Source organism: Corvus kubaryi, unplaced genomic scaffold, assembly GCF_017639235.1.
Source record: "Corvus kubaryi isolate FWS band 111438036 unplaced genomic scaffold, C.kubaryi_AGA036_p1.0 37284, whole genome shotgun sequence".
Classification (NCBI taxonomy): domain Eukaryota; kingdom Metazoa; phylum Chordata; class Aves; order Passeriformes; family Corvidae; genus Corvus; species Corvus kubaryi.
Window position 1 is genome coordinate 6,477,829 of NW_024581088.1, and position 18,005 is coordinate 6,495,833.

Sequence of the window (18,005 nt, forward strand, 5' to 3'; positions counted from 1 at the left end):
CAGTGATTGTTTCCCATGAGCTAACAAGAGGAATGAATGTCCCTTCAGGATTTCAAGCCCGTGCCAAGAGTCCATCTTTCTCTGAGGGATGGCAACTGCCAGCAGTTCTGTCCCCGCTGCAGTCCCCAGCTTGGATCTGCTGCTGGCTGGGGTCTGAGGTCACTTCCAGAGGGACACAGGAGACCTGCAGGAGCCCAGGCTAAGCCGTGGCATGGAGTGACAATCAGGAGATATGCTGCTTCCTGGAAGAGTTGGAACTGATGTGCAAATAATGGCAGAAAAATGTGGGGCAAGAGAGGGTTAGAGAGAGATTAGTCTGGGGCACACTCTGGGAGATACACAATGTTAAGTATGAGGGCAAAGGAAATGAAAACTGGAAACTCAAACATAGTCAAGAATCCAATCCCAGCCTGGGCAGGAAGTTTACACTCTGCTTCTAAATATACATGTTTTTAAATCAACAAGCTTTCTTGTTCCTCAGCTCTACTGTACATCCACACGGAGAATGAACCGGATGGAGGCACTGCCAAGCTCTCCCAGAGAGGTGTTCTGTCCACGAGGGACAGGGATGGGCGACAGGCATCCCTGCCATGTCCCAGCAGGGAAGCAAAGGCTTCCCTGCTCCTGAAGGTGCTCTGGGAGAACAGAATTCCCAGCTCCAAGCTCCCTGCTCGGCACAAAGCACCCAATCCCTTGCAGGCAGACTCCCCTGTGCTCTCCAAGTGCCCATGAGGAGAGGGAACAGTATCCTGTGAGCACAGCTCAGCTGTGGTGCCTCTTTCCTCCCTGCTCTCTGGCCACTGCATTCATGCTCAGCAGTCGGATAGTCACATATTTTTTTTAATTTGATATAATTATCTCCTAGAAATTACTGTACACAGCCTCTTGGGATCTAAAGCAATTAAGTGAAGATAAATTTCTTTCATGGAGCAAGCTGTCAAAGGATGAAGCAATTTCATTCCCCATTTGAAGTGGAAGCTTTGGGTCATGCATGGTTTATTTGAAACAATGCCATCACCTAAAGCTGCTGATCTTATCTGTCTCTCTCTCTGTCTCTCCATTTCAAACTGCTGAAGATGTGCAGCGTGGCACTGCCTGAAGTGATGACATCTGGCATCAGGCCAGCTACAGAAACAAGCTGCTCCTCCCCGAGCCCGAGTGCAAGAGGCCAAACATTCCTATTAAAAAGGGGGAAACCGAGGTGAAATCTGGGAAGAGCTGAAAGTCGGGAATCCTGCCCAAGGGAACGGGAGATCCACAAGCTCCAGGAGGAGCGAGGTGCCTGCAGGAAGGGGTGGCACTGCCCAAGACAGGATGGGGCATCTCTGAGGGGTAACAGGCTGCCAGGCTTCCTCTCCTTCACCAGGCTGCCCTGAAGCCATGTAAACCAGGCTTCCAGGATTTTATCACGAGGAGGAACAGCCCATGCCCTTCAGTCTGTATGAGGAGAGACACGGCAGAGTGGAAATTATATCCCATTAGCACATGCATGCTAAGTCTCTCAGAATTTCCAGCAAATTCTCTCCTGTCCTCACACTTCACCATGCCAAGATGTTTCATTTTAGACCAGAAAACCGCATAAAAATAAACTCATTTAAATAAACCATTCTCCAAAGTGGTGGATTTTATCCTGGAGAGGGGAGGATGTTGTGGAGCGAAGGGTGGCCGTGGTGAGGGCTCTGCTACCTCCACAGGTTCAGCACTGGAGATGCTCCCAGAGATTCCCAGAAGAAAGGCATGTTTAGCAGGTATTCCATACTTCCCAAATGCGGATACCTGGAGGATCTCTCCTTTCCCACATCAGGACAGTCACTAACTCAAGTCACAGGGAAATTGGTGAGGATGCTCATGTCTAAATGGAAGTCGCAGTTTTGAGTGTGAAAACAGGCAAGTGCTGAGCAAATGCAGCTCCCACGGCCTGGACTGAGGAGAGCGTTTCATCCACGAGGCTTCTGCAAAGCTCAGATCACTGCTGATTAAATCTTTGCTCATTAGAACTAAAAAAAGTTACTGGTACTAGAGGGAGCTAATAATAAAAACTGGCAATGGGTGCAAGTTCGAGAAGCATCTGGGTGACTTAAAGAGTGCAAAAATGATCTTCAGAAGTGACCTCAGCACCAGACATGTGGCACGTCACCGACAGCTGGGAGGTCACTGTATCAGCTCCAGAAATGCACAGCAACAGGCACGTCCCTGACACACCCTGGGGCGCTGCTCCAGGGCCACTTTTCCATAGGAATCACGCCTGGAACAGGTATCAGGTGAAGTGACACAGCTCTGGAAGGATGTAGCAAACTCCATCTTTTTCTGGATAGACATAAATCTCCTTCCTTCCCTAGTAATGGCTGCTATAGTAAACATCACAGCGTTTATGCTCAAGATAAATACGGAACCAGAATGTGAATCTGTTCTGTTGTTCACAGAGCAGGCAGTAACTCCTCAGAAAACACATTTGTCTTCATCCTGAGAGCTTGTGTTTATGCATGCATCCACCTATTCCAAGTACAATGAAGTTTTGGGGAAGTTCAGAAAAATAAATCAACGGAATGACTACAAGTAAGAACTACAGTTGTCACTATTCATAATATATAAACATATAGACAAATATTTGTTACATATGGTGGGGAAAATGCTTTATGTAACATGCTGGTATGTAAAATGTTAAGGCAAATTTTGTTAATTTAAATAAATTATGGGGTTTACCTTTTGTTTAAGGAAATATATGCAAATATGTTATGGGGAAAAATGTGATTAAATTATCTGCTGGATTAAATATCCAGCATTTTTCATGTCCCACCACAGATACAGCCAGGCCAGCAGCAGTAAAGCTGCTCATGTGGGGTCTCTGCTTGGGAAGAATTTTAATGCTTCCCAATGAACCTTCCCTTAGTACCCCCTCGTATTCCTAAGGGAAACGGGTGGCCTGGGGCTGAGGCACTGGGCTGAAATCCTGGGTATCAGGGGTTTGTTCTCATCCTGAAGCCAAGGCTTCCTGTGGGACCAGCTTGGTCCCTCAGCCCCGTGTACCTCTGTTGCCAATCCCTAACAAGGAAATTGCTTTTCCTTCTGTCACAACGTGTTGTGGAGATACATTCATTAATGCCTGGGAAGTGCTTTGACTTCAATGACTTTGAGAAAAAAAACCCCAATAAATAAGATCATGGTGGTGTCGTCTTCTCTCTCGGGTTTGGGATGTGACAGCAGGAGGGCACTGAGGGTGACAGCTCTGTCCTGCCACAGGAGCTGGGCTCTCCATCCTCGCCCAGCCCCAGCCCAGAGCTGGCAAACGGATTTGGCATCCACGAAAACAACACAAGCTCCAGCTGGGAGCAGAAACGTGGGGAGCAGACTCCAAGCTCAATGACAGAGGTCACCTTCCGTCTCCCGTAGAGACAGAGTAAATCCCCATCTGTTATTTGGGCTGACCACTCCCTGCATTCCAGCCCGTCCACTTCTTTGGCAAGCTTTGCAGGACGTGGATCTTTCTTATTCAGGATAACAATGAGGAGTTATTAATTGGGTCTTTTTTCGGGTTTCCTGAGGTCCTTCCCATAGCTGTGTTGGTGGATACCACAGCCGTCCTCGCCTTCAGATGGGATTTCAGCATTTCAGTTGGGCAAAGACAAAACAGTGCCATGAAAGAGGGTCCCTCCAAAGCTGAGCCACAGGCAGAGGCCAAGAGTCAGGTCAAGGACTGAGTTTAGTACCAGGAAGAAGAGTCTGAGCAGTGGCAGCGTATCCAGGTGGCAAAGTGTGAGGCAAAGATGCAACCCCGAGTCCCAGGGACCTCTCATGTAATCCAAAGCACCACATTAACACCTGAGCAGCACAAAGATTGTCTCAGGCCACGCTTCATGCCAAGGGACAGCTCAGCCAGCCAGAGCAGCCTTTCCATTTCCTCAAGAGTTTCTCTGGGTAGCAATAAGAGATGGCTCATTGGGAGGGGATCCAGCATTAATGGTGTTTTAATGAGGCCTTTCAATACACTTATAGACTAATCAGCAAATTCCATGAGGTCTGGGCTCTCATATGTCATTCCAAGCACACTAAATCCATGGCAATACCTCTTCACAGCCAGAGTTGTGTACTCTCTGGGCCTGATGTCCTGCCAAAAGGTGACAGCTTTTGTGCCATTTGGGTGCTGGGGCAGCAGAAACAAGGCCATTTCCCACTGGAAAATCCCAAGGGAAGTGAAGGGTGTACACAGTGGGCTCCAAGGAGGTGCTGCACATGGTCTGGCTCTCTTTTCCTAGGTCACTCCACTATTCCCAACTCTGGGAACACAGGGTCAGCAAGTTTCTTGAATAGGACATTTCCCATTTCCCAAGAATCTGTGCCGAACCTCTGGAAGCAGCTTTTAGGACAAAAGGACTAAACACAAGTTTCCCATCTCATTACATAAACCTGGCCTGACCATGACAGAAGCGAGGACGTTGGACAATCAGCATCATCTGATCCGCACGGAAAGATCCAACACCAGGCATGGGACGAGGCTGATTTATCCTGTCAGGCTCTGCCTCGAGCTGATGATCCCATCTCACTTCCAGAAAACACTTTAAAAGAGCCTTTAGCTGACACCAGAGCCAAGCTGTGCAGGGCTGGCTGAGGACCCGACATGTGCTGGGGCACGTGCACGGCTCCCACCCTGATTCACTTGGAGCCAACGCTGTGGTTGAAGCGCCCTGTCCAAGATGAGCCTGGAGGAGAGGCAGAGGTGCATCCAAGGCTGGGGAGGAAGGCATGGAAACATCACAAGCCGCTTGAGAAAACTCCCCACGCACCGTGGTAGCGCTCCTTCCCTCCGCATGCCAGGAAAGAGGCATTTCAGGGACAGGGAAGGTTCTTTCCACCAACTGCTGGTTCTTCCCTCCCCGCTTCCCCCCACAGGAGATGGGGCTGCCTGGAAGGCAGCACCTTGTACTTCCCTGCAAGCTGTGCCCAGACCACAAAGCCACTCTGCCTCTCACTGACAGGGGGGGTTTAAGAGAACACGTGTAACTGGATCTTAACACGTTGGCAGGTGGTTCCTCACCTCGCAGTGCGACTGCAGTTCCCACACACAGCTCTCAGCGCCGGCACCAGGCAAAGCAGCAGGACCCCAGCTCTGCAGGGTGGGGGCTGCTGTTAGATCTGCTCCTCCTCGCCATCCTGCCTGCCCAGGGCTACGGCAGGACCTGTTCACACTTGGCTGTGGCAAAGGGGCTGCAGGGCTTTGAACTCCTGCTGCCTCCAGTGCCATTTCACAGCCCGATGCCACGGCCGTGCGTCAGCAGCCCCGAGCGCTCGGCACGGCCGGGGCGAGAGGACGTGAAAAGCTCCTATGCCCCAGAGACTGCGGTGCACAGGATACGGCCTGGATTCAAATCTGGTCAGCAGAGGTCTTAAAATGTCAGTGTAAACAGGAGGGCAGTGCTGGCGGGGCCGCAGGGAAGCTTGCTCAGGCTTATGCTGCTTAACAATAGGTTCAGTGACCTGGACAAAGAAAAGCTCTCCTGATAAAGCCAGCAGATTAGACACCGTCTCAAACCCTCCCATGCTTTCAAGAGAGCAACTCAGTAACAGGTAAAAGCTTGGAATTGCTCAGTCACCTACTGAGGAACAAACCCCGTGCTATTTAACACAGTTAATGTCAATTTGTGCCTGCAGGAAGGAGCAAAGGCTGCAGGACACTGGGAGTGTCCAGTGGGTACAGAGGAGAGAGGGACAGCACAGTGTCACCTCCTCCTGAGGAGCAATGTGGTCAGCCACAGCTCAGACACACAGCAGAGCAGCTCAGGGGATCCAAACCATGCCCAGGACTGTCCTGCCTCACTCCATCTATTCAGCTTATGAAAAAAGGATGGGAACTGGGGGAGCTTGGGACACATTTACATATCAGAGCAGCAACCCACGACTTCCTAACCTACAGCAAAACTCAATTATTGGAAACTGAGACAAAGCAAGTTTAGCTGGGAAATAATGCATGTTTTTAACAGCAACTGAAACTGGGTCTGGCGACAATTTGCTGAGGATCCTGAAGGGTTCTCAGCTTTCCAGAATCAAGGGTTTGTGCTTTCTACAAGACCTGCTGTTGGAAATTTCCCTGTGGTTTCATGAGGGAGAAAAAACCAGTGGAGATGGCCACAGCTTCCCCAGCTTGCCAGCATCCGGGGCTCTCCCGGGCTGGATTCCCAATCCCCAGAACTGACGCACAGCACCGTGGGCTCCTCTTTGAAGAGGGGGTTTCTGACCTGTACGTTCTTCCCAGAAGCTCCCTGATGTTCAAAGCACCTTGCTGACAGACAGGCAGGTGTGCCTGTGACAGTGACCACCTCCCCAAACCCAGCGTGGGGGTGGAGAGGGGGGAGCAGCCCCCCAGATACAGCCCTGGGCGAGGCACAGGGGAGGGCTCCCAGCCCAGCTGTGACATTTCCTTTCACCTATACCTGTACAGCTGTTTCCTACAGGGCTGCAGCCTCGAGTGAGATGTGTGAGGCTTCTGTAGGTGCTTGGGAACAAGATGGAACAGAAACGCTTCACACCTGGCCCCAAAATTACAGCACGCTGGCAAGTGGCCAACATAAACTGGCAGAGTACCAGTTGCAATGGACATCAATTAAGCAGCCTGTCATCCTCAGACTGCAGGCTTTGCTTTTTGCGATCTGCATCGCTCCCTAAGCCTTCAGCAGCACCAGCGCTGGAGTTTTCCAGATGGGATCATTTCCCGCAGATTCCACTCACTAGATTTATTGCAGGTTTTTTTTTTTCTTTTTAACCCACCCCCCCTTCAAGAGGCTGAACTGTTATTCCACATTGCAGATTTCTCCAGGGCTGGATTCAGCGTCCTTGTGCCGCGCTAGTGCTTGTTTGCCATCGGTTCCCTTCACCTTCAGCTGCAGAAACTCAGTTTTAAGAATATCCTCAGAACTCTCTTAGCTTAAAAAGTGATTAAAAACTGAGGCCAAATGATAGCTGAACAGAATTCCTCTTTGGAAGATGCCCTGCACAGCCCTAGGAGATGTTGCAGCAGTCACTGGACAGGACTTGTGCCCATTGCAGACACCAGCGTTGCCTCCTCTGCCACCCAGACATGGGGACATGGACGGAGCCTGGCACTTTCCACGGTGCTAAAGGCACCTGGCAAAGGCAGAGAGAGGCTCTCGTGGTGCCCACACAGCCCCTGGCACTCGTGGTTCAAGGTGATGCCAAGGACAGCAGAGGAGTTCAAAGCAGGTGATTTCTCCACGCTACCTTCGTGGTGGCATAAAATCCAGCCTCTCCTCCATCACCCCATGACATCACCTTCCAACATGGCCCATAATTTAGTTTAATTGCCTTTTACAATCCAAAGGCACCACATGAAAGGGAAGGTCGAGGCTGGGATGGAGTTCAGATACTGGTCAGAAAATGTAAACATCTCTTACTCTGCCGCCTCGGGGCTGCCAGCTCCTGCCAAGTCCCTGCTCCGAGCAGGGCTGCCTGTGGCAGGGATCTTTCACGGCTTGTTTGGAAACCCAGGGAAGCAGGAATGGAAGGAGTTTTTCAAGGATGACTCCTCCTTGGACTCTCCTGCTTGGGGCTCCGATCTCTGCTCACAGTTTCCCTTTTCCTCTCTGGACCAAGCTCCAAGCTGGAAGCTCTTGCTCTCATGGGCTGAGAGCATTTGCCTGCCAGCTGGAGGGAGATGCTCCAAGGCTATGGAATGGGAATATGGAAAGGATGCTGAGAAAACAGTTACATTTGCTCACTGGGGTTTTCTCTCTGCTTACAAAGAGTTTGTGCTCTCAGAGCCCTGGTCTTGCTACCTTTTCTCTGATGCCTTGCAAAAAGTCCTCCCAAAATCACTGTAGTGTGGCCGCTCCAAGGTGGATTTAATCCCTGGCATTCCAGGAGTCATTAGGTCTCAGAAAGGACAAAAAGCCTGGTGTTTAGAGGCATGACAGAGCCCAGTCACTCCAGCAGCTACTCCTCCTGGGCTTTTAAACCTGGGGCTCCCTTTCCAACAAGCATCAGACATGACTACATGCTGCCAAGAGATCTCTGAGAGTCTTAGGAAGACTGAAATACCATGAATAAGTGAAGTGAATAACAAGACAGGACTAATTTTAGCCCAAGTCTAAGTAATAATTAGCTCCTAATCAGCTAATCCAAAGGCTAGTGCCAATCTAGAGCATGTTGGGGCAACTAGAGAGAGGGGGCAACAAGATGTGAACTATCCACCTGGGCTGGACAGCGCAGAGGAAAGAGATTTGGGATTTCTAAGGAGAATAAAGCTTGGGGTTTAGGCTATCTGCACTGACAGGTGAGTGAAACAAGGAACAGCACCAAGTGTGGGAAGCTCACTGGCCACCCCAGAGCTGGAGGAGCCACGCAATACCCAGCTTGCAGGTCTGGCAGTAAAATATTGCTAATTAATGTTCAGAGCCTTGCATTTTAGGGCTTTCATTTGCCTGGTGAGGTGAGACAGGGTTGAGACCAGTTGAGTGGTGAGTATCTGAGACAGTCCACTCCACACATGAGCATGCACATGAGGGAAAGGGAAAAAAGTGCCTTTCTGTTTGAGAGGAGGGAACCACAGTGACTGGCCCTATAAGCACATGTATTAATCATGCACCGTCTGGTTTTAATCCACACACTGCTGATCCTGCGTCTCACTGTATTGTTATCAGGGGAAGGAGTATTTCTCCTCAATCTTATTCACCAGCCAAAAGCCTGAAAATGCAAAAAACACATTTGTGAAGTGCCTTCCCAAGGACCCTGGGCCCCGGACCTGGTGAGCTGGGGCTGCTGCCTTTTTATTGGCGTTTAAAAACCTTTTATTAACGTGTGTCAGGGCTGGGGGAGGAGAGACAGGCTCAGGTTTCAGGACCCCCCATGCAGAGAGGTTTATTGTGGGAAGGGACATTAACACTTTCTCCTCCACATCTGCCCATGGCTGGGGCGTGTGGCAGAGGGTGTGCTGCAGGCACAGGCCTGGGGGATGCACATGCTGAACCCATGAAGAGCTTGCAGGGATGTGGGCAATCCATGCCTGCAGAGAGGAGAACCTCCCTGCTCTGCTCCACATCAGGGATATCTGCAGCCCTCATCCAGCTTTGCCACGAGCTCCATGGGGTCACTGCAGAGCAGGATGCTCCCAAGACAACAGCATCCAGCGAGAGCTGAGGAATCCAGGACGTGCCCCAGATTCCCAGGGCTGCACCCACGGACCCACACCAGGACTCTCTTTAACCTCAACACGACCCAAGTGGTTTCCATTACCAGCTCCCCACAGCAGCACCGTGACTCCACAGTTGCCACCTTCCTCCTTCCTGACCTTAACTCAGCCATGCTGCTGCTCCCTGCTCTTGCCTCAGGTCCAAGGCTGGGTGAGGGAGGTCCTGGCAATGTCTCCTTGGGCTGCAGAGACTGCAGACACAGCTGACAGCTCAGGCACCAGGCTGCATAGTTTGCTGCTGACTGGTATGGTCGGTGGTGTTCCATCACACAAGCTGCAGTGGAGATGTGCCCAACACACACACCCAGGAAAACAACACCGAGTTCTGCTCACCCTGGAGCCAGCTTTTGTTGGTTACAGCTCCAATGACAGTGCAAGAGATGATGGGAAGCTCTAAGTGTCCCACTGGCTCCAGCAGGAATTCGAACACGCGGCTTCATGGCAGCGAACGGAGTCAGAACGTTTTCACTCAAAATAAGAGCCAGGCCAAATGCTCAAAAACTTACTGAGAAACTCTGGCTGAATTCTGCACTCCATCTGCTAAATGGGACGTGGAGAACAAAAAGGAATGGGAAGCACAGTGTTTGTCCTATACAGCTTACAAAACAACCACCCTGTTGGTAGAGCCAAGAGCCCAACACCATTTTTAAGCCCAATTCCCTTCAGTTCTGCCTTTCAACAGATTCTTTTCCTCTGAAATATTACAAATTAATTAAGAAGCTAGGGGGTAAAAGAATGGGGTAAGGATTTGGAGCATCAGCAAGCAAGGTGAGAGATCCTTGTGGTAAAAGCCAACTGCCTCTTCCTTGCCATGCAAGTGCTAGAAAAGGGACCCAGAGTCACTCTGGCACACCAGAACCCTCCTCCCAGCCCACAAGACATTCACATTGTGCCATATAAAGAGCAGTACATTCTCATTGCCTCTCCAGCAAAGAATTTGGGCTGAAAACTGGGCCAAGATTGAGAACACAAAGAAATTGGGTGCAAAAAATAACTCCTGCTAAAAAGCAATGAAAAACCAGTATGGGAAAAAATCAGTGCCAGAGGGAGCTGCTCCATTGCCATCGCTTGCTGGAGGCTCAGGGACACAGATCCCAACATGCCACCATGCTCAGCACAGACATGCACCCTTTCCACTGCCAACAGCCCAGAGATGCATCCCCTAGGCTCAGAATGGTTTGGGCTGGGAGGGATCTTAAAGACCATCCAGTTCCAACCCCCTGCCGTGGACAGGGACACCTTCTACTAGACCAGGTTGCTCCAAGCCCTGTCCAACCTGGCCTTGAACAGATAAGCTGCTGAGGAGTTGGATTCATCTGGGCTCTGCAAGCTACAGGGAGGGCAAGGAGCAGATGGTGGACTGGAGATGGGACCCAAGTTTAAGTTGGGTTGGGGGATTCTTTGCTAGAAAGTGCCTTTTTGTATCTTGCTCACAGTCACTCTCACGTGGGTTTGTGCCTCTCAGTCCTGGCTGGCTCTGCAGTGCCTTCTGCAAAACCCCACTCCTGCAGAGTCCAATAATTCCTTCATTAATGCTGCAGAGCGATGACATTTGCGGACCAGGGCAGTCATTTGACTGTATTGATGCAGCTGCCACTCCAGTTCCTTTCTAGAGCGTTTCCAAATTGCAGAAAATGAGGTAGGATCATCCAAAGAGGTCACTTTGTCTCCTATTCCAAGGTGTTTACCTCAACCCAAGTTCTACCTGAGAGAGTCACCCTGACTGCTTTTAAAATCTCCAAGGCTGAAGAGTTCCTGAAGACTCACTAAGGAGGCTGCTCTCAAGTGCTGAACTACCCAAAGGTGTGAAACCTTTCCTAAAGTCTCACTTTAATCTATTTTGCTGCAATTTCTGCTCATTCCTTCCTGTGCTTTACAGCATGGAGCTGGAGGACAGCTTGTTCTCCTCTCTGCCTTTTCCCCAAATTTCCTTTAGACTAAAAAGCCCCAGCTCACCCAGGCCCTTCTTGGAAATCAGGCTTTTGAGCTCTCTTTTCTAACTCACTGTCCTCCTCTTCATCCTCTCAGGTGTCCTCTCCACACTGAACATGCACACCTGCTGTTTCACCTGTCTGGTCATTAATAAAAGCACTGGTCAGAAAGAAATAAAGGGGTACAGGCACAGCCAGGCCTTGCTGCTTCCCTCTGGGATCAGTACTGCTTTTCCAGCAGAACTGAGAACACACCATGCCCGATATTCCCAAATTCCTGGGTGGCTGGTGTTGAGTTGTGAGGGCACCAACTCCCACCTGTGGAGTTGTGCAGTTTCTTTACAAAGCACCAGAACCAGAGCTGGGACAGAGAGAACTCAGCTTGGAAGCTCTGGTGCAGGTACAGGACAAAGACACAAAGATGAGTGCAAGTGCCTGGCAGGGCAGGTAGATGGCACTCCAAATAAACTGGTGTGTAGTCAGAGGAGGCAGAGTTCAGGGAATACCGACCCCCTCCCATAAGTTACAGGGCACCAGGGCTGCTCAGCCACCTCACCTGCCTGCTGGGGGCTCTGGTTTGTGGCTGCTGGGAAAAGAATCTCTGTATAGGGACACTGGGACTGTCCCCAGCAGAACCCCCATGAGGCCACCACACACACTGGGCAAATCTTAGGGCAGCAATGGCAAACAACTGCATGCTTCTTATTTTAACCCTGTCAAACAGAGCCTTGAAAATTCATGTTTCCACAGACACTTCCTGGACTAAGGTGCTTCCCCAAACTGGGAGGGCTCTTGGTTTTACTGGGAGCCCGTGCTCCTGTGCTGCAGGCAGTGCTGTGAGCACAGGCTGGGGCAGACAGAGAAGTGAAACAGAAATTCGCACCTTTGGGTCCCTCTGTGAGAAAGGTCCCGAATTTCTCACTGTCATTTCAGGACAATGTCAGGAGAAGAAGTGGCACCAGGAAAGGCACCTTGCCACTGTCACACACAGGCTCTCCACAGAAACCTGCCTCTGCATCCCCACTTCTCCTCCTGGAGCACCAATCCCTCAGGGAGGGGACACTGCAGCTTCCCAGATGAGCCACGTTTTTGGAGCTGCAGTTCTGCCTCTGAGCAGGAAACTGTTGAGAGCCACTCTCATCCTGCCGTGCCTCCGAGGGCGTGCAAAACAAATGCCATTGTGCCTCCTCCATCCCCCACCAGGCTCAGACACGTTCTCCAAGTGCAGCCCCCAGATCCCTCCTGGCCAGGTGGTGGCAGAGAGCAGACCCAAAACCCCACATCAACAAGGGAACTGATTTCATTATTCTAAAAACAAACAGGCAAAGGAAAGTTCAGCCTAGAATGAGCTCCTAGAGCAAAGAAAGGAAAATAGAGAGCGGGCAGTGGGGAATGCTTCATATTCCTAAAAGCCTTTTGTACGTTAACACATGGTGTCTGCTTCTCTCTAGTCACCTATTTATCACTCTCCTCTTTAGAGAAGGAAAAAAGTCCTGGCTGCCTTCCTAAGGCAGAGTTTTGTGGCCGGGGGGAGGGGGAGGGTGCTTTAAGCATGATGCAAACCATTTGGAGTGCACCGAGAGCTCTGCCAACACAAGCTGCACTATTTAAACAAGTGAGGAAATGATCGTATATACAACATGCCAGCGAGCACACACACACCAGAGGAAGTCGAGAGGGGTTTTCATGACACAGAGCTGGATGTCAGCGGCTGAAAGGTCGATATTTTCCCTTAACACCCTTCTCAATGACTTAATCGTGTTCCGTTTGCACAGAAAACTTCCCAAGAATAAAAGTCTGGAGGAATCGAGGGGGGATGTTTGGCCTACTGCTGACCTTGTCCGAGGTCCTCTCCACGTAGCAGGGCTCCTGGGGGGCGACCAGCAGGGGAACGAAGCCCGAGAGCAGCCGATCCTCTTCCAGGCTAAGCAGGGCAAGGTCGTCATCTGGGTCCTTGTACAAGGGCACCTCCGACTGATTCACTGTGGTCAGTATGTTACAGAAGTCAGCCAGCGTCGCCCACACATCTACTGAGACCCTGGGAGAACGAGGAGAGACGTGAGCAATTCAGGGCTGGAATGCGTTGGGAGTTGCCTGCAATGCTGCAGCGAATACCAGAGAGGTGAGGCGAGGCGAGGCACGGCACCGCTGCTGCCCTGCCCCGCGGGACGGCTCCGCAGCTGCGCTGGCACCCACCCCGGCAGGGACCGTGACCCTCGCCCGCCAGCGCTGACTCCGGCCACCGTCCCCCGGCATGGGGATGGGCTCCCAGGATCTCGCCCTCGCCGCTGCTCTGCCCACCTCTGCCCGCTCCCCCAGCCCGAGCGCCCGCGGGCAGCGGCCTCTGTGTGCGGTGCCGGCGGGAACCCGGCTGGTTCCAGATGGGAGAAGGGATGAGTTACTCAATTTTAAAGCCTGCTGGGAGGACAGAGCGAACACCCGCATTGCTGTCGGGGCTGAAAGGGCTCTTGGAGGGCTCCAATCCACCCTGGGGGGCTCCAGCCCAGCCCCGAGCATCCTCTCCTTCGAGCAGCTCTTATCGGCTGTGACCACGTGCTGCAGCCAGGCTCTGCAGCACAGAGATTTTCTCAGTTAAACCCCAGCCGTGGGGGGTTAAAGCTGTGGTTTGCTTCTGGCCATGGGTTTCAACACTCACGAGCGACCTGCAAAGCTGCCTGTGCCACGTCTCACGTTCCCAGAGTGGCAGTGATGTGCAGGGTGCAAACGCGAGGCCAAGGGCAGCCCTGGACCGCTTTCCACGGGTTCCCATCGCACACCCCCACAGCTGAGCACAACCCAAGGAGGACCCAGCACCCCAGAGTGAGCCAGTGTGGAGAAAGCAGGGAAACAGGCAACAAGCATGGCGGGGTACTACAGCTGACCAGGCTGCCTTGCACTGCATTTCTCCTTCCTGTTTCTACAAACACTCAGATTGGGTTTTTTTTTAGGATGTAAACTGGGATTTAAGTAGGAAATAGGGGAAACTGGGGCTGATGTGCTTCTGGTGGGCTGTTCCTCCACCCCACAGCTCTGGAGAAAAGTACAGGGAATCCAGCATCCCCTGGGGTGCAGCAGTGACCGGTGTGGGCCGAGGCAGCCCAGGGCTGGAGGGAGGCCCCCTGCTCTTTGAACTGCTCCAGGTGGACAGAGTCTGCACTCGGTTATTTACGGGAATCAATGTACCAGGAAAGCACACTGAAATGAAACATCTTGTTTTCAAGAGCGTCCTGGGAGCCAGGCAGAATGAGGAGCCATTAATCAAAGCCCGGCACGTAATCAGCACACATGTAACGCAGAGTCGCCCACGTCCCCGAGCCAGCCCTAGCCCACGTCCTGCAGGGGAGAAGAGGTCCTTCAAAACCCTCTGGTCACAGACACCAGGAGCTGGGTTCATTCACAAAGCTCAATCGCTTGGCTCAGCCAGGTCTGGCTGTCAGAAATGTTTAAATATGGAAAAAAATAAACAGTTGCAACACGTTTTTCGGAGGGATCTGTCCGAGGCCCTTTGTGATGTAATGGGAAACGCTGCGTTTGTGCTACCAGCTGGAAAATAAACAGAGCTGCGAGGGTTAAAAGGAACTGAACTTTCCACGACCCCTATCTGCAAAAGAAGAAAATAATAAGAGGAATGATCCACTGCCCCACAGCCCTGATAGTTTATCCTCCGGCCCGGGCTGCAGAGACAAGCACCGGATGTGATAGGGCTGCTCTGGGCCACCTCCAAGGCGAGCTCTGCCCATGGGAGATGCACAGGGCTTGGGAGGCTCAGCCTCCCCCAGTGCCCTGCTGGCAACTGGGCTTGGCTGCCTGAGGCCAGTCACATAGCACTGGTGGGGCCCCACGGCCACGAGGGCTCACTGGGATGAAGGAGGTGCAGAGGCATCAGCAGGGAGAGGAATGGGAAAAGTGCCCGCAACTGCTGGGGAATGAGAGCACTGGGGTGCTGGGGACAGGCAGGGATGCAGGGGACATTCCCAGGGAGCTGGGACAGCCAGCTGCATGGGGCCACGGTGGAGGAGAGTGAAAAGAAACACATTGCAGAGAGCTCGCCCGTATTCCCAATAAGCAGAGCTGCAGGCAGGGGATGATGGTGATGGTGAGGGCGGGAGGGAGGCAGAGGGCAGTGGCAGGATGCTGGGCTGGACTGGGATTCACAGCAGGGCAGGGGTAGCGGTGGCAGGGGTATCAGCACAGATGAGGTACAAGGAGCATCTCCCTCCACAGGGCTTGGATCCAAAGTCAGAAAAATGTCACAGGAACAGTCACTGAGCTGGCACTGCTAATGCCCTTGCAGGCACCCAGCCCAGCAGCGCCCTTCCCTCTCCCCCCTGGCAGCATTGCCAGGCAGGGCACCCCTCACCACCTCTGAGTGTGAGAGCAGTCCCTGTCACTTCATCCTTCACCTACAGCTTGACAGTGCCTTGCCACATCTGCCATTTGCCCTGGATGTGACAGATTCCCACCCTGGGCTCACTCCAGTCAAACCTCAGACTGTGCTGGCTCCCTGGGTAGCCAGCTCTCACTGCAATGCTACCCCAGCAGCGCCCTGCAGAGCCTTCAGAAAGCCAAGAAAGAAGCAGTGCTGGCATTTTTCCCTGGTTTTCTCCTGTGATGGCAGAGGCAGCACTGCAGAGATCAGTTCTGACCATTTTCTGCCACCCCCTCAGGTGCAGCTCCTCCTCTGCAGCACATCTCCCATCACTGCCACCACCAAGACCATTCACTGGCAAAGCCAGCAGGGACAAACGGCTCACACTGACACCTATGGCTCTGTGAATCTCCTGCTGGGACATGCACTCGACCTGGAAGGTCACACAACACTTGTGAGCCCTCTCAGCCTCCTTCTCCCCACTGCCCCTGCCCAGGACCAACCTCACGGCTAGCCCCAGGCATTTCTGGCTTATGTCACCCCACGGCGCGGTAGTGCTGGAGCCTCCGTGCAGAGCCCAGGCAGTTCCAGGTGCCTGGAAGCTCTGTGCAAGCACAGTGCCACGGCTTCGACGTCCCTCAGCGGAGGGAGGCCCTGAATTACTGACACTGAGCCCAGGCACGCCACTCCCAGGTACAGGGACGAGGCTCCCAGAGCTTTTAAGCGAGGAAGCGAGAAGGGGGTTAGCGCGAGGTCTTTCCTTGGAACGGGGGTTCATTCACTTCCCCACAGACACATTTACATTTGCTTATTCCACTAGGACAGGAAAAAAAAATAAGAGCTAATTTCTTTTTTATTGCCTCAGGATTCCAGGTTTAATGTAGCTGTCAGTGTGAGCGCAGCCCAGCTGCAACGCCGATGGACACGGCCCAGCCAGGCAGCGGCGAGAGCCGCGCAAGTGCGCAGCGAGCGGGACCGCGGCTCTGGGGCCGAGCACCGCCCTGGCGAGGCTGGGGATGGCTCCTGGCAGAGATGATGCATCACCACCCGGCCAAAGGCACACGGTGAAGCACGGGGAGAGCAGGGGATGCCAGGGTGAGCCTGATGCTCACCGAATCCCCACGCGGGGCTCTGGCGTGAGCCACCATCCTCACCGGGGGCGCGGGCTGCCTGGTGATTAATATCAAGCACAATGACCCCATGTTACAAGCCTGCGGGGGCCTGTGGAGGTGGCCATTTCCTGTGTAATACCAGCTTGTTTAAACACTAACATCCAAACTCCACAGCTGCAGCACAAACCCGGAAAGCGCGGCGCAGAAGAAGCCCTGCATTGTGTTCCCAGCCGCTGCCGAGCCGCGCTGCCGTGCAGATGGCAAACGCCTCGGGCCGCGCGCTCCCGGTGCCCGCCGGATGAGGTGCTCTGCAGCCTCCTCCTGGGCTTCCTCTCTGCTGGACCATGGGAAGCTGAACTGAAAGTGGCTCCTTTGCAAGGAGCAAAAAGGGTTGGCCACTGGAGCTCTTCCCAAAAGGTGTTCACCAAGCTTGTTCCGGGCTGAGAGAGAGCAGGATGAGGTGGTCACAGCCCTTCTGCATCAGTGATTTCCCCCACTCTGCCCTGTACATGGTTATCCATAAACCCATTCCTCTCCCAGGAAGCCGCCTTTAGAGCTGGAGGGATGCTCTCCTCCCCAGGAGAAGTGCAGTCTCCTCCCAGCCAGCCTCTGCTTTGCCACAGCCCCCTTCTCCACAGAGACTTTTGGTTTCTCCTTTGGTCAACTTTATCTCCAATCTCAACCAGGTTTACACTACTGAGACACCTCTGAACCCTGGCTTTGATGTCTCCATAGGGAAACTGGTGGCCAGTGTTACTGAGGCTGGGATCTGCAAAAGGGATTTTCCATTTAGTCTCCAGCAAACTCCAGCAATGTCTTGGCACCCCCGTGCAAGACTCTGTCCATCCCTCCCAGTGGGAGCTGCCATCTCAGTGACACTTCTCTGCAAGAGCCATGTGATGAGAGCGATCTGGCACATCTCTCTGGGAAGGTAAGCTCTAGAATGTGCTCACAGCTTTTGGATTTAATTTAATACTCGGTTTAAATTAACCATTTCTAAATGTTTGCAGACGGTCTCCACAAACTGAGAGGCCCTTGGCCCCACGTGGAAGGAGCATGGGTTTGCCAGGGTCAGCCCTGCAGCAGTGTCTGTCTAGCCAGTGGCTTCCCCATCAGTCCCTGTGCTTTGTTTAGCAATGGATTAATTATGGCAACAGAGCAGAGCAAGGAGCAGCTTTGCTCCCTCTGTCCAGCCCTCTTCACCTGCTTCCCAGCCATATGTCCCAAAAGGGGATGGAGTCACTTGTACAGTGGCCTCCTTGGAGATCCACCTTTTGACCCATCTGCTGCCAATATCTCTGCCTTGGGGGATCCACCCTACTCCCTTCTTCCCAGAATCCCTGCTTTTACACCCCAATCTCTGCAATTTACTCCTGGGGACATTTGGTCTGAAAGAT

The 18,005-nt window shown here is 52.6% G+C and overlaps 1 protein-coding gene across 3 annotated transcripts in view; it reads right to left on the reverse strand.

Annotated features, from left to right (window-relative positions):
• SMG6 (SMG6 nonsense mediated mRNA decay factor) overlaps window positions 1-18,005 on the reverse strand; it is a 108,370-nt gene that overhangs the window by 32,740 nt on the left and 57,625 nt on the right. For all 3 annotated transcript variants that reach the window (XM_042026126.1, XM_042026125.1, XM_042026124.1), the window contains exon 13: window positions 12,964-13,165. In XM_042026126.1, the coding sequence (XP_041882060.1) occupies window positions 12,964-13,165 (202 nt within the window). The remainder of the gene's footprint in view (window positions 1-12,963; window positions 13,166-18,005) is intronic.